We start from the raw sequence: 21,816 nt of genomic DNA, 5'->3' as shown, positions 1-21,816 counted from the left end.
AGGGAGTGCAAGGGGAAGCAGGGAGTGTTAGGGAAGCAGGGAGCGCTAGTGGAACCAGGGAGAGCTTGGGAAAGCAGGGAGTGCTAGGGGAAGCAGGGAGTGTTAGTGGAAGCAGGGAGTGTTAGTAGAAGCAGGGAGTGCTTTAGGAAGCAGGGAGTGTTAGTAGAAGCAGGGAGCGTTAGTAGAACCAGGGAGTGTTAGGGGAAGCAGGGAGTGTTAGTGGAAGCAGGGAACGTTAAGGGGAAGCAGGGATTGTTAGGGGGCGCAGAGCCTGGCCACCCCTGCATCACAAGCGAGTGTCTACATATGATGCTGTGGTCTGCACACGTGTTATACAGACGTGCCCACTGCGGTCAGGTGGATCTGGAGGTCCTGTTGGCTGAAAGGATGACCTGTCCCATGGGCAGTGCCACAGGATATCCTGCCGTGCCGGGCGGTGCCACATGTTCCCTCTCAATGACAGAGTGTCCTATCCTAAGAGACACTGTCATATGGTCCCTGCTCCATACAAGATGCCAGCTACCTCGGGCGCATTGCATTACTGTACCTCAGAAAAATCTTCTAATGGCTCCCAGTCGTCACCTGCAGAACCATCACCCAGGCCCTCATCACCAGCCACCTGGACTATGGCAATGCGCTCTATGTCGGTATCATCGCCCACCCGACCAGAACACTTCAGACAATCCAAATACTGCAGCTAGACTCACACGCAGGCTCCCACCCCTCACACGCATCACTTCATATCTCGGAGACCGCCTCTGGCTCCAGGCCCTCATCACCAGCCACCTGGACCACGGCAATGCGCTCTATGTCGGCAGCATCGCCCACCCGACCAGAACACTTCAGACAATCCAAATACAGCAGCTAGACTCACACGCAGGCTCCCACCTCTCACAAGCATCACTTCATATCTCAAAGACCGCCTCTGGCTACAGGCCCTCATCACCAGTAGCCTCGATTACGGCAATGCGCTCAATGTCAATGCGCTCTGTGTTGGCAGCATCGCCCACCCGACCAGAACACTTCAGACAATCCAAATACAGCAGCTAGACTCACACGCAGGCTCCCACCTCTCACACACATCACCTCATATCTCAGAGACCACCTCTGGCTCCAGGCCTTCCTCACCAGCCGCCTGGACTATGGCAATGCGCTCTATGTGAGCATCATCGCCCACCTGACCAGAACACTTCAGACTATCCAAATACAGCAGCTAGACTCACACGCAGGCTCCCACCTCTCACACGCATCACTTCATATCTCAGAGACCTCCACTGACTCCCTGTTCATGAACTTAGGCGGTCATTCTGACCGCGGCGGGCGGCAGTCGCCGCCCGCCATGCGGTCACCGCCAAATGGCCGCTCCGCGGTCAGGAGCCCGCGAATGCCATTCTGGCTTTCCCGCTGGGCCGGCGGGCGACCGCCAAAAGGCCGCCCGCCGGCCCAGTGGGAAAGCCCCTGCAACATAGAAGCCGGCTCCGAATGGAGCCGGCGGTGTTGCAGGGGTGCGACGGGTGCAGTAGCACCCGTCGCGATTTTCACTGTCTGCAAAGCAGACAGTGAAAATCTTCATGGGGCCCTGTTAGGGGGCCCCTGCACTGCCCATGCCAGTGGCATGGGCAGTGCAGGGGCCCCCAGGGGCCCCACAACACCCATTCCCGCCATCCTGGTTCTGGCAGTGTAAACCGCCAGAAACAGGCTGGCGGGAAGGGGGTCGGAATCCCCATGCGGTGCTTCCTTTGCCCTCCACCCTGGCGGTCATAGACCGCCAGGGTTGGAATGAGGGCCTTAGTCTCTTCAAACTCCTCAAATGCACATGCAAAGCCGTGCAAAAGCTGGGGTCCCTCCTAAGTCAATAGCAGCATCCATTTTTGAAAGAAGCCATTGCTGGCTGGCCTGCTGCTGGCACACATCCCCCGCATAAGCATAACCAGATCCATCCTCGCTCTTAAAGCCTGGAAGGACCAGCCCCCTACACATCAGAGCTTCTTCCTAAGTTCTTGAATTGGCAAGGAACTGAAGACCTGTCTCTTTACCCAGCACCCAGGCATGGCAGCACAGCCCCATCTTATTAGCACCAAGGTGTGTTCCCGGATGGATTGTGTGCTCTGCAAGTAAACATAACACAAGATAACAGAACATAACACGAGGCCTGTCTGTTGTGATCAGAGTCATACCTCTCAGTGGATTTCTAGACAGGTAGCGCAATCAATAGATAGATAGATATATAGATAGATAGATAGATAGATAGATAGATAGATAGATAGATAGATAGATAGATAGATAGATTGATTGATTGATTTCTGGGTAGTTGTCAGTGGCCTTGAAGAGCCACACCATGGGCGTAGTGGTCACATGGGCTTGTTCATTGGCCTGTGGCACGATCTGTACTTGCTTTTGGGCTGAAGCCTCTCTATCGCCTGATGGAGTCTATCTTTCTTGCAATTGGGGTGCAGGAGGGAGGGTAGTTCTATGAGGTGCTTTAATTGGGCAGGTACTCACAGTTACTGAGTAGCTACAGTTTAATTTAAAATGGAGAATACCTGCACTTCTTAGTACAAGTGCCATACTTATAGTGGGAGAGCACCGTCACTTCTCAGCACTGCTGCAGTACATTTAATGGGAGAGTACCTTCACTGCCCATGCCATAATGTGTGAGGAAAGAGGTCTGTGCTGTTATAATGTGTGAGGAAAGAGGTCTGTGCTGTTATAATGTGTGAGGAAAGAGGCCTGTGCTGTTATAAAGTGCGAGGAGGGAGGTCTGTGCTGTTATAATGTGCGAGGAGGGAGGTCTGTGCTGTTATAATGTGTGAGGAGGGGGGTCTGTGCTGTTATAATGTGTGAGGAGGGAGGCCTGTGCTGATATAATGTGTGAGGAGAGAGGTCTGTGCTGTTACAATGTGTGAGGAGGGAGGTCTGTGCTGTTATAATGTGTGAGGAGGGAGGTCTGTGCTGTTATAATGTGTAAGGAGAGAGGTCTGTGCTGTTATAATGTGTGAGGAGGGAGGTCTGTGCTGTTACAATGTGTGAGGAGAGAGGTCTGTGCTGTTATAATGTGTGAGGAGGGAGGCCTGTGCTGTTATAATGTGTGAGGAGGGAGGTCTGTGCTGTTATAATGTGTGAGGAAGGAGGTATGTGCTGTTATAATGTGTGAGGAAGGAGGTCTGTGCTGTTATAATGTGTGAGGAGGGAGGTCTGTGCTGTTATAATGTATGAGGAAGGAGGTCTGTGCTGTTATAATGTGTGAGGAGGGAAGTCTGCGCTGTTACAATGTGTGAGGAGAGAGGTCTGTGGTGTTATAATGTGTGAGGAGAGAGTCTGTGCTGTTATAATGTGTGAGGAGAGAGGTCTGTGGTGTTATAATGTGTGAGGAGAGAGGTCTGTGCTGTTATAATGTGTGAGGAATGAGGTCTGTGCTTTTACAATGTGTGAGGAGGGAGGCCTGTGCTGTTATAATGTGTGAAGAGGGAGGTCTGTGCTGTTACAATGTGTGAGGAGGGAGGTCTGTGCTGTTATAATGTGTAGGGAGAGAGGTCTGTGCTGTTATAATGTGTGAGGGAAGAGGCCTGTGCTGTTATAATGTGTGAGGAAAGAGGCCTGTGCTGTTATAATGTGTGAGGAGGGAGGTCTGTGCTGTTATAATGTGTGAGGAGGGAGGTCTGTGCTGTTATAATGTCTGAGGAGAGAGGTCTGTGCTGTTATAATATGCGAGGAGGGAGGTCTGTGCTGTTATAATGTGTGAGGAGAGAGGTCTGTGCTGTTACAATGTGTGAGGAGGGAGGTCTGTGCTGTTATAATGTGTGAGGAGGGAGGTCTGTGCTGTTATAATGTGTAGGGAGAGAGGTCTGTGCTGTTATAATATGCGAGGAGGGAGGTCTGTGCTGTTATAATGTGTGAGGAGGGAGGCCTGTGCTGTTATAATGTGTGAGGAGAGAGGTCTGTGCTGTTACAATGTGTGAGGAGGGAGGTCTGTGCTGTTATAATGTGTGAGGAGGGAGGTCTGTGCTGTTATAATGTGTAGGGAGAGAGGTCTGTGCTGTTATAATGTGTGAGGGAAGAGGCCTGTGCTGTTATAATGTGTGAGGAAAGAGGCCTGTGCTGTTATAATGTGTGAGGAGGGAGGTCTGTGCTGTTATAATGTGTGAGGAGGGAGGTCTGTGCTGTTATAATGTGTGAGGAAAGAGGCCTGTGCTGTTATAATGTGCGAGGAGGGAGGTCTGTGCTGTTATAATGTGTGAGGAGGGAGGTCTGTGCTGTTATAATGTGTGAGGGAAGAGGCCTGTGCTGTTATAATGTGTGAGGAAAGAGGCCTGTGCTGTTATAATGTGTGAGGAGGGAGGTCTGTGCTGTTATAATGTGTGAGGAGGGAGGTCTGTGCTGTTATAATGTGTGAGGAAAGAGGCCTGTGCTGTTATAATGTGCGAGGAGGGAGGTCTGTGCTGTTATAATGTGCGAGGAAAGAGGTCTGTGCTGTTATAATGTGCGAGGAGGGAGGTCTGTGCTGTTATAAAGTGCGAGGAGGGAGGTCTGTGCTGTTATAATGTGCGAGGAGGGAGGTCTGTGCTGTTATAATGTGTGAGGAGGGAGGTCTGTGCTGTTATAATGTGTGAGGAGAGAGGTCTGTGCTGTTATAATGTGTGAGGAGGGAGGTCTGTGCTGTTATAATATGTGAGGAGAGAGGTCTGTGCTGTTGTAATCTGTGAGGAGAGAGGTCACACTCACACAAACACACACACAGGACAGGTATGTTACCTTTCTATCCCTGAAAAGAAACACACACACACACACACAGATACACACACACACACGCACACACACAGGACAGGTATGTTACCTTTCTGTCTTTGAAAAGAAACACAGATACACACACACACACACACACACAGAGACACACACAGATACACACACACACACAGCCACACACACACACACACAGATACACACACACACACTGACACACACACACACAAACATACACCACACAGGACAGGTACGTTACCTTTCTGTCTCTGAAAAGAAACACACACACACACACAGGATAGGTATCTTACCTTTCTATCTCTGAAAACAAACACACACACACACACACACACAGATACACACAGGACAGGTATGTTACCTTTCTATCTCTGAAAACAAACACACACACACACACACACACAGATACACACACACACACAGGACAGGTATGTTACCTTTCTGTCTCTGAAAACAAAAACACACACACACAGATACACACACACAGGACAGGTATGTTACCTTTCTGTCTCTGAAAACACGCACACACATAGACACACACACACACAGGACAGGTATGTTACCTTTCTGTCTCTGAAAACAAAAACACATACACACATAGATACACACACACACACACACACACACACACACACAGGACTCGTATGTTACCTTTCTGTCACTGAAAAGAAACACACACACACAGATACACACACACACAGGACTGGTATGTTACCTTTCTGTCTCTGAAAAGAAGCACACACAAACAGACGGATACACACAACCACAGGACTAGTATGTTACCTTTCTGTCTCTGAAAAGAAACACACACACACACACAGATACACACACACACATACACACACACACAGGACAGGTATGCTACCTTTCTGTCTCTGAAAACAAACACACTCACATAGATACACACACACAGGACAGTTGTGTTACCTTTCTGTCTCTGAAAACAAACACACACACACATACACACACACACAGATACACACACACAGGACAGGTATGTTACTTTTCTGTCTCTGAAAACAAAAACACACACACACACAGATACACACACACACACACACACACACAGGACTCGTATGTTACCTTTTGTCTCTGAAAAGAAAAACACACACACACACAGATACACACACCCACAGGACTAGTATGTTACCTTTCTGTCTCTGAAAAGAAACACACTCACACAGATACACACACACAGATACACACACACACAGGACAGGTATGCTACCTTTCTGTCTCTGAAAACAAACACACTCAGATAGATACACACACACACAGGACAGTTGTGTTACCTTTCTGTCTCTGAAAACAAACACGCACACACACACACACACACAGATACACTCACACAGGACAGGTATGTTACCTTTCTGTTTCTGAAAACAAAAACACACACACAGATACACACACACACACAGGACTCGTATGTTACCTTTCTGTCTCTGAAAAGAAACACACACACACACACACAGGACTGGTATGTTACCTTTCTGTCTCTGAAAAGAAGCACACACACACACACAGATACACACACCCACAGGACTAGTATGTTACCTTTCTGTCTCTGAAAAGAAACACACTCACACAGATACACACACACAGATACACACACACACAGGACAGGTATGCTACCTTTCTGTCTCTGAAAACAAACACACTCACATAGATACACACACACACAGGACAGTTGTGTTACCTTTCTGTCTCTGAAACAAACACACACACACAGATACACACACACAGATACACACACACAGGACAGGTGTTTTACCTTTCTGTCTCTGAAAAGAAACACACACACACAGATACTCTCACACACACACACAGGACATGTATGTTACCTTTTTGTCTCTGAAAAAAACACACACACAGGTACACACACAGGACAGGTATGTTACCTTTCTGTCTCTGAAAACAAACACACACACAGATACACAGACACACACAAACAAAGACACACACAAAGGACAGGTATGTTACCTTTCAGTCTCTGAAAACAAACACACACACATAGACACATACACACACAGACACACAAGCACACACATAGACACATGCACATCATACACAGACACACACACACACAAACACACACACACAGACACACAAACACACACACACATACAGACACACATGCACATCACACACACACATCACACATCACACACACACTGACACACACACACACAGATACACACCACACAGAGACAGACACACACACACACACAGACACACATGCACAACACACACACAGACACCACATACACACGCACACCATACATGCACACAGACACACACCACACAGACACACCCACACACCTGTTCATGCACAGCTGCAGTGAAACATTCCCTTACAAACAAGCAGATCTACTGTTTTCAGTCGGTTCCACCTAGCTGTAAGAAGACCCTAGTATTATCCTTACACAAACACCTAGAGCTGGCCCAGCCCAGCTGTCTAACTTTAGACCTACTGCTCTCTTGCCGGCATCTTCCCCGGTGCTGGAGAAACTGATCAGTTCCTTGGACTATCCAGGTCCAGTCAGGCTGCTTCATCCCACCCAGGTGGGTTTCTGCCCCCCCCCCCCCATATATGGCACTGCTGGGGGTACTCGATTACATCAAGTGGACATCAGATCAAGTGACGAATGCCCCCTTGGTTTCATGGGCTCTCTTGACAGCGCTTGGTGCTGTTTCTTGTCACGTCCTCCTTCAGCGCTTCGAGGACATGAGAATCTGATACCAGGCACTTGGATGGATTAAGGGCCTGATTTGGAGTTTGGCCCATGGGGTTACCTCCCCCCCCACTACGATCCCGTTATATCCTATGGGAACCGTAAAACGGCGGACAGGATACCGTCACATTTGTGATAGAGTAACCCATCCGCCAACCTCTGAATCAGGCCATACGTCTTTTTTAGCAAATGGAGGCCAAGCTGTGTGGCTGGCTCCATCCTCCTCTGGGCGCTTCACCTGGGGATGCCTCTGGGTTAATTCTTCAGCCCCACCCTTTATAATATCTATAAGGCCCGCTGACCCCCTTGATGGAGTCCTTTGGTTTTAAGGTAGCCTCCTTTGCAGATGACACACAGCTGCTCCTCTGGTTGGAGAAAGAGTCATCTTTAGTTCAAGATTCCTTCGAGAGCTGCCTGGCATCGGTGCCCAACTGGATGTGTACCAGCAGTTTACAAAGCAACTCAGATAAGACCGAAACCCTGCTGTCTGGAACTTTTGTTTCCAGGTGTTGGGAGAACTTCTGATGAGATACCCTGGTGCTTCCCACCACCACCAGCCACAGTGGTACAGAATTTGGGGGTGAAATTTGACCATCATCTTTCGTTTCTGCCCCAGGTGGGGGCAGTGCCAGGGTCTGGTTCTGTGATGGTACCAGTGCTGAAAACATTTGTATTCTTGTTACCACTTCCCTGCCTGAAAACAGTTGTCCGTGCCCCCTCTATGTCTAGACTGGACTATGGCAGTGTCCTGCATCTCGCTCTCCCCAATGATCTGGGTGAGTGGCTGCAGGTTGTCCAGAATGCAACTGCACACTTCCTTCTAAAATCTTCCCCCACATGCTTCAATCCATCATCATCTTAGCGTCTTACACTGGTTGCTGGTGAAGAAATAGTTTCTCTTCAGAGCCCTGGAGCGATCACACCCAACTTTTTATGGAATGGGTCCTCAGTCCATTTTGGACAGGTTCAATCACTACAGACTGTCTAGAGCTCCAGTGACGTTGCTCCTGCAGTAACTCCAAAGGACTGACGCGTAAGAAAGGGTGGCTCCTCTTTTTCGTTCCTGGCTGCTCAGTCTTGGAATCAGTGTGTTTTTTTTTGCTTCAGTATAACTGCTCAATGTCTTAAATTGGCTGCAGTCTTTTAGCTCCAGGAAACTCCTAGGAGTAGCTGAATGCTATATAACTATTTTGCATTAATGAATGGATTAATTAATACATTCATTCATCCATTCATCCATTCATACATTCATTCATTCCAGGCGGCAGCAATGCAAGCTTCTCCTATCGATGGCCCTCTCCCTAGTGCCATAAAAGCCTTCATGTGCCAATGCTTGTGCTTTCGTGCAATATGTGGAATGGAGGAGATAAAACAAAAGCAACCCTTAAAGTCTGCTCTTCAGCCATGCCCCAGTGAAAATATCTCTGTTATTGTGCTTTGATATAGACAAGCTGGGAGGGATGAGAAGGAATAACGTGTTTATTTGAGGGGAGATGCAGCGCACAAGGAAGAGAGACAGAAAACACATGCACTCTCATGGAACGTTGTATGAAAAGGAAAAAGTAGTTCCTTAAATGTGACCGGTGGAAGGATATAAGTCAACCAGTCAAAAGGATGGCAAAGGGAGAGGGACAAAAAGAAGAGAAAGAAACGCCATCCAATAAGAAGCAAGCAAGTGAGAGTGACAGTAAAGCCAATGAATGGTAAGCAATGGGTGGGCTGTAGCTCACTGTAAGCTCACAATAGTTCTTTGGCAACCAGAAAGATTGAGCTATTGGATAGGGTAAACCGAACCGGCCTCATTTGTTGCATGAGTTGGGGTCTAGGGCAGGGATGTGCATTTCTGTGTGTGTCTGTATTTGTGTGTCTATGTTTGTACAAATGTGACAGTGAGAGTAAGTGTTCCTGATGTGGTGTCTTTCTAGTCTGGCCAACTGAACCCCAAAGTCTTGGTCCCCATAAGACCATCAATAGCATCTATTCTCCCAATTCTTTGCACAATATCACCCATTTGTTACACATTCTGGTAATTCTTGACAAAAATGGGCAAGATAGCCTTAAAACATGATGGAGATGCACAGGTATGAGTGGTGGACCATGGCTGGATGTGTAAAAATGTAGCATTGAAAAGCCAGTATGTTGGGGCAAGAAAATAATGTTTTTTGGGAAAGTTACAAACTGGTGTTGCCGTAATGCAAAGTTTAAAGCACTTCATCACTGATATTAATGAATCTTTAAATAAATCTTGATTCAGCAGCCAGAATTACTCTCAACCTCTCATGTAGTGCACACATCACACCACACTTCAATGAGTTCGACTGGGTCCCGATAATCAAGCACAGTTCACACTCCTCAACCATACCTTCAAAGCACTATACACAGTGCTTAATTTGTGCTTGTTGTTTCCGGTGCGGAGCATCAGCATTTATTTTCGAGAGCCCGCACTTATTTTTCTGTCTGAAGCATTTACTGGGAGCAAAAGACACTCATGGGAAAGACGGAGAAAGAGAAAAACGAAAAAACTTCACAATGGGAGAAAGCAGAAAGCTGCAAGAGTGAGCTGAAAGGGCAGGGAGTGGCTGTAAATGGATTAAGGAGGCCGAAAATGGCTTCAGGATTATGCTGTCTCAGTATTCCGTGTTCGCACAAGTAATTGCACAAGCCGCGTGTTTCAGAGGGGAGCTTTGGGCACCAGCACCTTTTTAATTACAAACTAAACACTGACTACACAATATTGTCCCTGCCTGCCTCTCGTTTTACAAACTATCCAGATTTTGTCTGCACTCCTTCTTGTACACACCCCAAGCATAAACAGACCCAGAGCCTTCCTGAGGATGGTACCACCTGCAGGTACACATCAGAGCCGCTTCCTCCTCTCTTCTGGAGTTCTGCAAGTAGCTGAAGGCCTGGCTAGCCCCTCCCCTCCTACACAAGGCTAGACTCACACCTGCTCAGTGCCAGGATACCCTCCTGGGTGATGGTGAGCTCTAAAAATACTCCTAACAATGTCATTATAGCTGCTAGTGTCTGAGGGCTGAGCAGGAATGTCTGCTGTCTGGACACAAAGAGTCCCTGTTTCCTGAAGGTTGCACTTATGTACAGGCCTGACTCTGTCAAGCATTGCTGTCCATGGCAGGAGAGTATAGGCCTGAGTGTCACTTATGTCCCTGGCACCTTGTGACCCCTGACACTGCTGAAATCCAGAAGCAAAGAAAGACCAGTACACATTTTGAAAAATTATAGGCGCTGTGATTTTTTTTTTCAACTGCCTGTAATACTTATGACTTTTAAGCTAACCTTTAGAAAAATTGCAGTGAAAATGCTGAATTTTACCACCATCCTACGGGCGTTTCAAGCGGGTGAGCCCTTTTGGAGGGTCAGGCTTTCTTGACACACCACGAAAGTACTGGAATATTTCGAGAGAGTCCTTTCTAGCCAATTAATGTGAAAACTGGTGAATAAAATGCATCATTTTAATTTATTTTTGTACTTTTTGTGGGGCTAGTGGGGAGGCCAGTCGGGTTTCTTTCATTGGTGAAGCAGGTGCAGTGGCACCGGTTCTCAGAGGCCTGAAGGGCCCACTGAACTCTGATTATTGCTGTATTTTAGAATTCAGACAGCGGCAGGGGCTGGGGGTCCTTGTGCTAGGGGCCTTGACTTAAAGCTGCTGTGTGTACCTCTGTGAACGACAAACCGGTGACCCTGGCTACAATGAGCTGTGCCATCTCCATTAACCAATGCTCTTGGCTAGGATTTACTCATCCTCTCCAGTGGCACGTGCTGCGCGCTCTCTCACTATTCTCTATAAACAGGGCACTGGAATTATGCAATTGTGCAGATCCATAACCTGCAGATTTTAACAAAAAAAGGTGTTTCTACCTCAAAAGGTTCAAAAGTTATTAAAAATGGAGCGACACCTGTTGGCCGCGCCCCGAAAGGCCCTTTGCACAGCTGGACTGGTCACCTTTTTGTTTCTTATTGCTATTTTTGGGTACTAAAATGGTATCAATGGGGTGCAACCGATGCCCAGACAGCGTTACCAAGTTTAACAAGCATTTGCAATGCAACGGGTCTCGCGTTTGCTCATGTTAGAGCTGATAGCGTTGTAAACTCCTAACCTGACTTTTCACCTATCGGCAAAAGTGTATTTATGTACCTAACCTGAAAAAGTGCAATTAACTGTGTAAAGCGCTCGACTTCTGCTAAGCGAAATCAAGCTAGTAAAATAGAGAAAAAGAAGTCCACGAGCCGCACAGAAAACAGCGAGCCTCGCATGTTTACTGTACTTGGTCGCTGCGCTCGAGGAGGGCTAGCCACCGGAAAAGGCATGACGTGTGCGTGCCTTCGACTAATGAAAGCAAGCGGATTTTAATAGTCAAGCCCACGAACCAATGAAAAACACTGACGTGATGTCCACAGGGCTCCGAGCCCTTTTCTAATAACTAAAGCGTCTCGCTGCGATACGCATGCGCGAGCGCATGCAACACAGGCTCGACCCTAAAAATGAGGAAATAATGAAGAAATACTATTACAAAATGTGCCAATTAATGCCACGTAATTGGCCCTCTCGTGCCGCATAATTCCAGTGGCTCTGTCAAGAAAGCGCGCCTCTGGTCTCAAATGTTCATTCACTAACGATACTATGGTGCGAGGGTTTGAAGCAAAAACGCCCACACACTTTTCCAGTGAGAAAGCGCTATATAAAATTGCTAAATACATGCATCTAGAGTTTGCCAGAGCTGGTGTTGACTCTCGGATCTAGTCTCCTCCCTCTCTTTAGAGAACTCTGTGCACACAGATAACACAAACACGAGGCACTGTCCCCCTCATGTGATGTGAGAGGTGAAGGGGGGGGGGGGAGGTGTCAAACAAACAGCCCCGGTGAAGACAAACTCAAGAAAAGCGCCTAAAGGCGAGGAATGCAAAGCATTTTATCAGATACAGGCTCGAAACCTGAGGCACCAGGTCTTTGTGAAGGGCCCCCAGCACAGAACTGTGCCAACGCCCCCACCCTGGCCCCCATCCAAGGACAGGCTTCAGTCTGCCCTCCCCCACTCCAAAACAGAACACCTGCCCTCTGTCCCTTCTGGAGCCCTCCTCGCTCTGCCCCCACCCCGGCTAGCCTCCTCCCCCCTCCCCCCAATTAGGGTGGGCAGGCGCCCCGGATTTGCCGGGACAGTCCCTGTTTTCTACCCATCTGTCCCGGCAGAAATGTGGCTTATGTCCTGGTTTTCAGACGGGATCAGCTCAGAACAGTGAAAGGCACTTTTTTTGGTCTTCTAAAGCTGTGTTACTTAGAAGCTCTTACAAGAAAGCAATTTAATTAACAGATATGATGCTGGTTTAAGAAATTGCATTTCTGTGTTCCTGCGTGATAGGGGCTGTCATTCCGCGCCCCTACGTTGATGTAACATTTAGTCCTTCTTCTATTTTTGGTTGTCGAGATCTCAAGATCTGGTCACCCTACTCCCACTCCTAGCCCCTGGCACAAAGTACCCAATGGGCACCTGCCCACCCCAACAGCACAAACCAGAACACCCCACTGTACCCCACTATGTCCCTTCCAGAGCCCTTATTCTGCCCCCACATCCCTGAAATCATCCACACAGTACACGCCCCCACCCCTTCTCCTCCACTCCCAGCCCCGGCACAAAATCCCCACTGGGCGCCTGCCCACCCTGAGGCCATTCTCATCCTCAGCCCCCCACCTCTCAGTCCAGGGGTTCATTTCTGTGACATCACTCGCCCCACTCCATCCCATCACCCTCTTCCTGCAGGGCCCCCCCTCTGGACTCACGCAGGAGATCTCTGGCCATAGTACTATGCTGAGATCCCCCCCCACCTCTCCACGGTGGGGGCCTTTGTTAAGCCACTGCTTCCTGGCCCAAACACCCACAGGCCCCACTCTTCCTGTCTTCCCAACAACCCCCTTACTACGTGAGCCACCCGACCCCCAAATTGACCACCCACTTCAGTCTTTTACTGCAGCACAAATTCTCTGTCCCCTCTGTGTGTTTTTCAGCCCCCCACTACCGCAACATTACACATCCCCCAGCTCCCCAAAGATCCTCTGCCCCCCCATATTCAGCTCCAGCCCCTCTAACCTCCACCTCTCTCTGCTACTCACCCAACCTCAGCCTCTCCTCCAAGACCCCCTGTCAGCCATCTTGTGTCCAGAGGCCCTCCTGGTACCTCCCCACCCCCCCTCTGCCCCACTCTCCATCCATTCAGCCCCTCCTCAACCACTCTATACCCCACTCCTCAGCTACTGTCTGACCCCAAACACTGACAGCCTGCAGGCCTCCCCTTTAGTACCATCTACCAAAAAAGAGAGCTCAGGGAGAAACTGTTTAACAACCGCCGTGCTAACAAAGGTAACAGAACTGATAAAGCAGCCAGGGGGTGTCCTCACTTCAGTGTCCGGGTCTCCACCTTCCAGGCACGGGGATGCCTGTGGTACACTTCCACTGCCCTGGGACGCTGTCCTCACCCCCATCCTGGGCCACGTCCACCACCAGGGGCATCCATAATGGATCCCTCCTTGCATCTGTCATTAATACTTGGACCAAAACATTAGGGGGCATATTTAGGACCCCCGTGCGCTGCCAGAGCACCATTTTTTTTTACGCAGGACCATATCTATGGTACATATAAGTTGTTGTGTTGCCTTACTCTGCCTCAAGGGGGCATCCCATGGGTGTTGTGGTGGGTTTTCCCACGCATTACCCATTGGCTTTGACACATTCCCAAATTTACAAGGACGTGTAAACCTGGGAATACCTCGAAATAGCTTTATTTCCCCTCGTGTTGTCCTCTTTCCATGTGTGCTGCATTCTGAGCACACATAGAAAGATGCAAACGCCTCCATGGACTGTTTTTGCACCGGAAGTTGCCACTTTCTGCAGAAAAACAATCCTGCTTGCAACACAGGCACCCTTGCCCCATGGCGCAAATGCGCCTGCATCGGCGCTAGGCTGTCAAAATGGCACCAGCAGAGGGGGAACGGACAGACATGCACCGTATTTCGTAAAAACTGTGGATTCCTGCCCTGCACCACCATTTTAGTAAATATGCCCCTAAGGGTGAACTTCAGCAGACATCCACTTGAACATTTGCGGAATATCCTTCTCGATGGTTGCATTATTTACCCGATATACTGTCTCAGGTTGCATTATTTACCCGATATACTCTCTCACGTTTCTGTGGTGATGAGGTCACTGCTGCCTCTGAGCGCGGCCTAAACCACTGATATTTCCCGATATATGCGGGCAGTCATTACCTTATGCCTCCAGCCCTTGAGCGATCAGCTGTTCCTGCTAAAGCAGTGGTCTAGCAGTCCCCTTTGGGGGATGGACTGTTTGCCTCAATCTAGTGCTTATCAAATGTTCCTAAAATAGCGCTATCTCACATGCAAATAATGTGGTTTCCTTTTACAATTTTACATCTCAGATTGCATTCAGTCTCTAAAAAACTCCTCTGCGTTCTTAGAACAACTGACATAGCTTTAAAACTTCGAATTGTTTCCCGTCCTTTCGGTTCAAAGGACCCTCTCCTCCCTTTCCATCGTCCGCAGGTCTCTCTCCGCAGTCCGAGCACGGCCCACTCTAAGGGCCAGATGTAGCAAAGGTTTTTACCCATTCTGTGTCTATGGGAAAATGTGTTTGTACATATGGCCCCAAGTCACAAGCGTGTTCGCCTTAATAATTATTATTGTGTTTCTGCAAACAGCCCACACCTCATTTCAAGTTTATCAACTTACCCTTTAAAAAGTCATACCCCTGCAACCTAACAATAACTATTCTCTTGTTACTGGTATATTATAGCGCCAACCATTGCATGAATTGACAGACCCTTCTCCCACTAAAGATCACCCCTGACTCCCATTAATTTAACCCACGGAATAAAAACTGGAGTACATATCTGGAATTGTTTCCTTAAGAGCACACAACTAAACCTAATAACCAATGGGGAAAAAAACAAAAAAAATCATGGGTTCTGGAGTAGCGGCTGCCCGGAAGGAAGAACTTTAATGGCTTTTCAATGGCACTAGGTGCTATATAAATTAAATTAGAATGTGGTATATAGCTCTCCAGTATACACTAATACCATAACACGCAGCCACTGGGCTGCATAGTGTTTTTCTTACGCTGCTTAACACTCACATAAGACAAAACTTGTATGAGCCATGTCCATCACCCAGTACTGCACAGTCCACAGCAATAAACCACTCACCAACGGATCACGCGTGGAGCCACTGCAGAGATCTGTCACATGCTGCTGCTTTAATGTGGTCCATCACTCAGGCCCCAACAAGCCACAGACCATGAGCAGCCTTGACATCTCACAAAGACAATCAGATATGGGGTGATACTAACAAGTGCACCCCAGGAGATGTCTCCATCATGTCTTCCTCCAACCTAGTCCTGCTCAGGATGATAAACTGTGAATAAAACATCTCAGAATGGACATCCCAGTGCATCCTCTAGCTGAGTGCACTGTGAACTTAAGAAATGCCACAGGGGGAGCTGTTGAGCTGGTCAAAGCTGCCAGCGTACTGAAAATCATAAACTGCGGGACTGTCTCTCACACTTCTCCATCCACCACACTGCTGCTAAGCGCTGGTCCCATAACACGATAACTGAACCGCGGTGGTCCCGTAACACCATAACTGCACCCTGGTGGTCCCATCACACCATAACCTCACCTCGGTGGTCCCATAACACAATAACCACACCTTGGTGGTCCCATAACACCATAACAGCACCCCAGTGGTCACACAACACGATAACCACACCTCGGTGGTCCCATAACACCATAACCGCACCTCAGTGGTCCCACAACATGATAACCCCACCTCAGTGGTCCCATAACACCATAACAGCACCCCGGTGGTCCCACAACACGACAACCACACCTCGGTTGTCCCACAACACGATAAGCGCACTTCGGTGGTCCCATAACACCATAACCGCACCTCGGTGGTTCCACAACACGGTGACCGCACCTTTGTGGTCCCATAACACCATGACCGCTCCTCAGTGGTCCCACAACACGATAACCACACCTCGGTGGTCCCATAACACCATAACCGCACCTCGGTGGTCCCACAACACGATAACCGCACCTCGGTGGTCCCATAACACCATAACCGCACCTCGGTGGTTCCACAACACGGTGACCGCACCTTTGTGGTCCCATAACACCATGACCGCACCTCAGTGGTCCCACAACACGATAACCACACCTCGGTGGTCCCATAACACCATAACCGCACGCACCCCAGTGGTCCCATAACACGATAACCTCACCTCGGTGGTCCCATAACACAATAACCGCACCCCGGTGGTCCCATAACAAGAATACCACACCTCACGCAGCACAAGGCAACACCTTCCACATAGGAGCAAAAAAAGACAACAAACTTCCAACCACACACACTACACAGTGTAGCGTGCTACCCATGTGGGCAAACGCTTCAGCACCCCACATATAAGGGGTAAGCGCTACTGCATTACCCACCCAAAGCCACCTTCAAAATCCCACGGTCCCTCCCCTGAGCCCACACCAGCCCCTCCCATGAGCCCACACCAGCCCCTCCCCTGAGCCTGCGCTAGCCCCTCCCCTGAGCCCACCCTTACCTGGTTCACTTCCTCCAGTCTGGCTTCCTGCTGAGCTCTGAGCTGGCCGAAGGCTTTGCCTCCTGGGGACAGGGAAGAAACAGAGGTGTGAGACAATGACTCTGTGTGAGACAATGATACAGTGTGAGACAGTTATACAGCGTGAGACAATGACTCTGTGTGAGACAATGATACAGTGTAAGACAGTTATACAGCGTGAGACAATGACTCTGTGTGAGACAATGATACAGTGTGAGACAATGACACAGAGTGAGACAATGACACTGTGTGAGACAGTTATGCAGTGTGAGACAATGACACTGTGTGAGACAATGACACAGAGTGAGGGAATGACACTGTGTGAGACAATGATAAAGTGTGAGACAGTTATACAGTGTGAGACAGTTATACAGTGTGAGACAATGACACTGTGTGAGACAGTTATACAGTGTGAGACAATGACACAGTGTGAGACAATGATAAAGAGTGAGACAATGACACAGAGTGAGACAGTTATACAGTGTGAGACAATGACACGGTGTGAGACAATGATACAGTGTAAGACAATGATACAGTGTGACAGTTATACGGTGTGAGGCAATGACACAGTGTCAGACAATGACACTGTGTGAGACAGTTATGCAGTGTGAGACAATGACACTGTGTGAGACAATGACACAGAGTGAGGGAATGACACTGTGTGAGACAATGATAAAGTGTGAGACAGTTATACAGTGTGAGACAGTTATACAGTGTGAGACAATGACACTGTGTGAGACAGTTATACAGTGTGAGACAATGACACAGTGTGAGACAATGATAAAGAGTGAGACAATGACACAGAGTGAGACAGTTATACAGTGTGAGACAATGACACTGTGTGAGACAATGATACAGTGTAAGACAATGATACAGTGTGACAGTTATACGGTGTGAGACAATGACACAGTGTCAGACAATGACACTGTGTGAGACAGTTACACAGTGTGAGACAATGACACTTTGGTGGCGATGATACAGTGTGAGTCAGTGATACTGTGTGAGACAATGATACAGTGTGAGACAATCACATTTTGTGGGCTATGATACTGTGTGAGACAATGATGCAGTGAGAGACAATGACACTGTGTGAGACAATGCCACATACAGAGGCATTTTGTGATACAATAATACTTTGTGACACAATGGCACTCTGTGAGACAGTAACACAGACAGTGGCATTTTGTGATACAATACTACTTTGTGACACAATGGCACTCTGTGAGACAATGACACCGTGTGAGACAGTGGCACAGAGAGACAATGACACTTTTTGAGACAATGACACTTTGTGAGACGGGGTAGTGTGAGAAACATTGGTACTGTCAAACAAGATAATTTGTGAGGCAGTGACACTGCGTGAGACAAGATATTGTGAGGCGACGCAGCTGTGTAAGACAATATCACAAGGAGGACATGACATGCTCCTGAGGGAGACACTCACACTGTTAGACAACGCAACCGTGCCAGGGAATGAAAGTGCGACAATGAGGCGTGGGCAATGACACACGAAAGTGTAACACAAGGAAACTGTGCAAAGGTGCGGAGTGCTAAACTCTTCATCCCACGACCTGTTATGGAACCCCAGGAACAAGCAGCCACCTCCCTGGCCCTGATGGCCAACCAGCTCTTCTAACAAAGGTCTTGTGCCAACAGGAAGTGCCCTTGGCCCAGTAAGACGCCTGGTTCCACCGTCCCAGGGCTCTTAATGAGATGGCAATTAGCATATAAATGTGATCTAGGACGACCCTTGGGGCAGACGTTTGTGAACCCCGAGGATCTGTGCCGGATATAGGAAGTGTTGGGGTGGCTCCTAGCAGGGGGCTGGAACGGGGGTGCCTGCAGAGGCTTGAAATGGGGACTCTTACGCTTTGGGGCGCAGAAGAAACCCTGGGTGGTTCTGTGCGTCGTCGTGAGCAGTCCAAGCCTGCAGACAGTTATTCATTGATTGCATTTATGTGGATGTTTCATAAAGCACTCCTCTTGCTCCGAGAAGCAGGAGTGCTCTGTGCAATCGGGTTGAACAGTCTTGAATACATGAATAGCAAGCATTGGCCAAACCAATAAGCCTGCCTTTGGCTGCAAGCCTTTTGGCTTGTGTAAGGAAACAGGCTTTTTGCAGACTCCCCCCCACACACACGCACTGTTTTGCCCCCATTTGGACAACTAGATGCTGGTTTTTCACTCTGGGAGTGCGTTGAGGCCTGATAACCAGACCTCAGTGCCAGTGTTGTAACCCCTTACAACGTGATGTCGAATTGGCTATCCCAATTGGCAAGTATTGACTTACTTATAAGTCCCTAGTATATGGTACCCAGGGTACCAACGGCACACAAAACGGAGTGTCCACCCAGGGCTTGTGCCACCCTGTGTGTAGGTTTCCTAGCCTGGCACTGCAGCCTGGAAGAGCAGTGGTTACACAAACAGGGAGGGGACCTGGCAGCCCAATGGGTAGTGACCGCATCATCCCCCAGGGCACTTTCTGGGAATAAATACAGTACCCCTGGCACCCTGAAACTCAGATCACATTGGAACTTGGACAAGGACCAAAGAAGGACTGCCTTGCTGAACCCTGGGCCACACAAACAGAGGCTGCACTTTCTGTTCGACCTCACCTTGGGCTAGCAAAGAGAGGACTGTGCCTGTGGCTCCTGGCTTGGGGAAAAGTCATGCCCCAGCCGCAAACCAAAGCAATGACTCCAAGGGTCAGTTGACTGACCCCCCTGGAACTAGCTCCAGGGACAAAAGTAGATGAGGTAGTCCAAACTGGCAAGTCAGTAGCCACTTTGGAATAATTCACACTGACTGCTGCTGGGCACCTCCAAGAGGCCAAAAGTTGCACCCGCGTCAGCTGAACCTGGTGTTGTCGTCTGTGTCCAGACTGATCACCCTAGAGAGACACCAGACTCCATGAAAGGATACCTCTGGACCGGCTATGTATGGAGACCAGTAGCTCAGCTGCTGCTGGCCTCCTACTGGCTCAAACAGGACTTTGAGGGACTCCATTCTCTGTGGCCAAAGTCACCCCCCCTGACCCGGGAAATGAGGAAGAACTGCAAAGGCACCTTCATCGACTGCACAGCACCTGAAGCATCCCTGAGCATCTTCAACTCCTGTATCCACAGCATCAGCACACTCCATTAAAGTCGATGGCACTCGTGCTGTAAAGTCTGGACTGGAAAATGCTCTGGTGGCCAGGTAACTGTCCTAATCTACCTCATTGCTCCCCAGACCTTCTCCCTGTTGGGTTTGCTGGGCTGGAGTAGCCAAACTCACTTTTACAAACTTTTCAAAAGTTTTCAAACTGTAAATTGACCAATGCTTGTTTGCGGTTGAATTAAGAAGTGATAATTCTTTAACAATATGTATCTCCGGAACTCTCAGGTAGATTTTGCTCATTGTGGACTCTTAAAAATTCATAAAAATATAATCTATTTTTATAAATTGGTCTTGTGTCTCTCTCTTGTTGTCTGGCTTTCTTATTTTGTTTGAAAGTGTTAAATGCTTTCCAATAAGTTCCTTTGTGCAGGCCTTGTTGCTCGAAGCAATTACTACTCAGGGTTAAGCCTAAAGTTCTTCAAACAAGCCTGACTAGACCCAAGACAGTTTTTGTAAGTGTATTACACAGTAAGGCTGCACAGCCATACCATATAATATACCCAAATCCTCACAGCATGCTTTTTGTATATCTGTATTGTTGTGGTGGGTGCTGACCTCTTGCCAATATACAAACAAATGACTAAAACCAAAACAATGTTTTTGTCTACAAAACACACACTGCATAGAATTCCCTTGAACTGAAGGGAAATACCGCGTGTGTGGATGTATTTGTTGTGAAAAACTGACTGCTGTCATTCACACTGAAGCTAGCCAATGGCTGAAGTGGGCTGGCCCACTGCCCGATACTGCATGCTGTATGGGCAGAACAAAAATGTGACTGACACAATAGGAGACCCAATGATGGCAAGGGCTGATGGAAAGTCCCTTTGAGTACATTATATAAATATAATTTTAGTTAAAACAAAACTTCTAGGCTAACACCAAACCTAAAAAGGGAAGTCCACTCATCCAGTGTAACACACAATGACATGCATTGATAACACCACAACTCACTGGGAAACACAGCCCACAACAATGCACTTCACTGCAGCACACATTCCTGGACTGCAGCCAGGCATCTTGTGGGAAAGAACCACAAGCGAGGCGTGCAGTCGTGAACCATTACACAAATGTTTGCAAGCTGATACCCATATCACCAACAATGGAAAGAACCCAATCTCCTTTCAATTCAACGTATGCACAGACAATATCACTCAAAGACACTTTCAAATATCTCCTATTACTCAAAAGGCACCTACTTACATTGAGCAATCCAGTTCAATCTTTACTTTAGCGATTAAAACATTAGTTACACCTAAAGATTCATATTCAGCAATGACAGAAAACATCTCGCGTGGAGCTGACACACAGATGTCAACCCCGCTCTGTGAGGGACCTTGTGCTGCTCACTTGAGATTCTGTTCCCTTAAGCTTCCCTTTTCAGAGCCAAAATCTTACTGCAAAAAAAAGCAAAAAAAAGTAAAAATAGTGTTTGGAGAATGCGCCTGAAATAGATGGAAGGAAACCGCCTTCTCGTGAAAGGAAAACACTGAAAGGACTTGAAGCGTCTC

The 21,816-nt window shown here is 48.2% G+C and overlaps 1 protein-coding gene across 1 annotated transcript in view; it reads right to left on the bottom strand.

The window, feature by feature from the left end:
- Positions 1-21,816, bottom strand: part of AIF1L (allograft inflammatory factor 1 like) — a 70,921-nt gene that overhangs the window by 41,053 nt on the left and 8,052 nt on the right. The window contains exon 2 of the mRNA XM_069237074.1: positions 17,129-17,190. Coding sequence (XP_069093175.1) covers positions 17,129-17,190 — 62 coding nt within the window. The remainder of the gene's footprint in view (positions 1-17,128; positions 17,191-21,816) is intronic.

This window comes from Pleurodeles waltl, chromosome 6 (assembly GCF_031143425.1).
Source record: "Pleurodeles waltl isolate 20211129_DDA chromosome 6, aPleWal1.hap1.20221129, whole genome shotgun sequence".
NCBI lineage: Eukaryota > Metazoa > Chordata > Amphibia > Caudata > Salamandridae > Pleurodeles > Pleurodeles waltl.
This window is presented reverse-complemented; position numbering and strand designations above follow the sequence as displayed.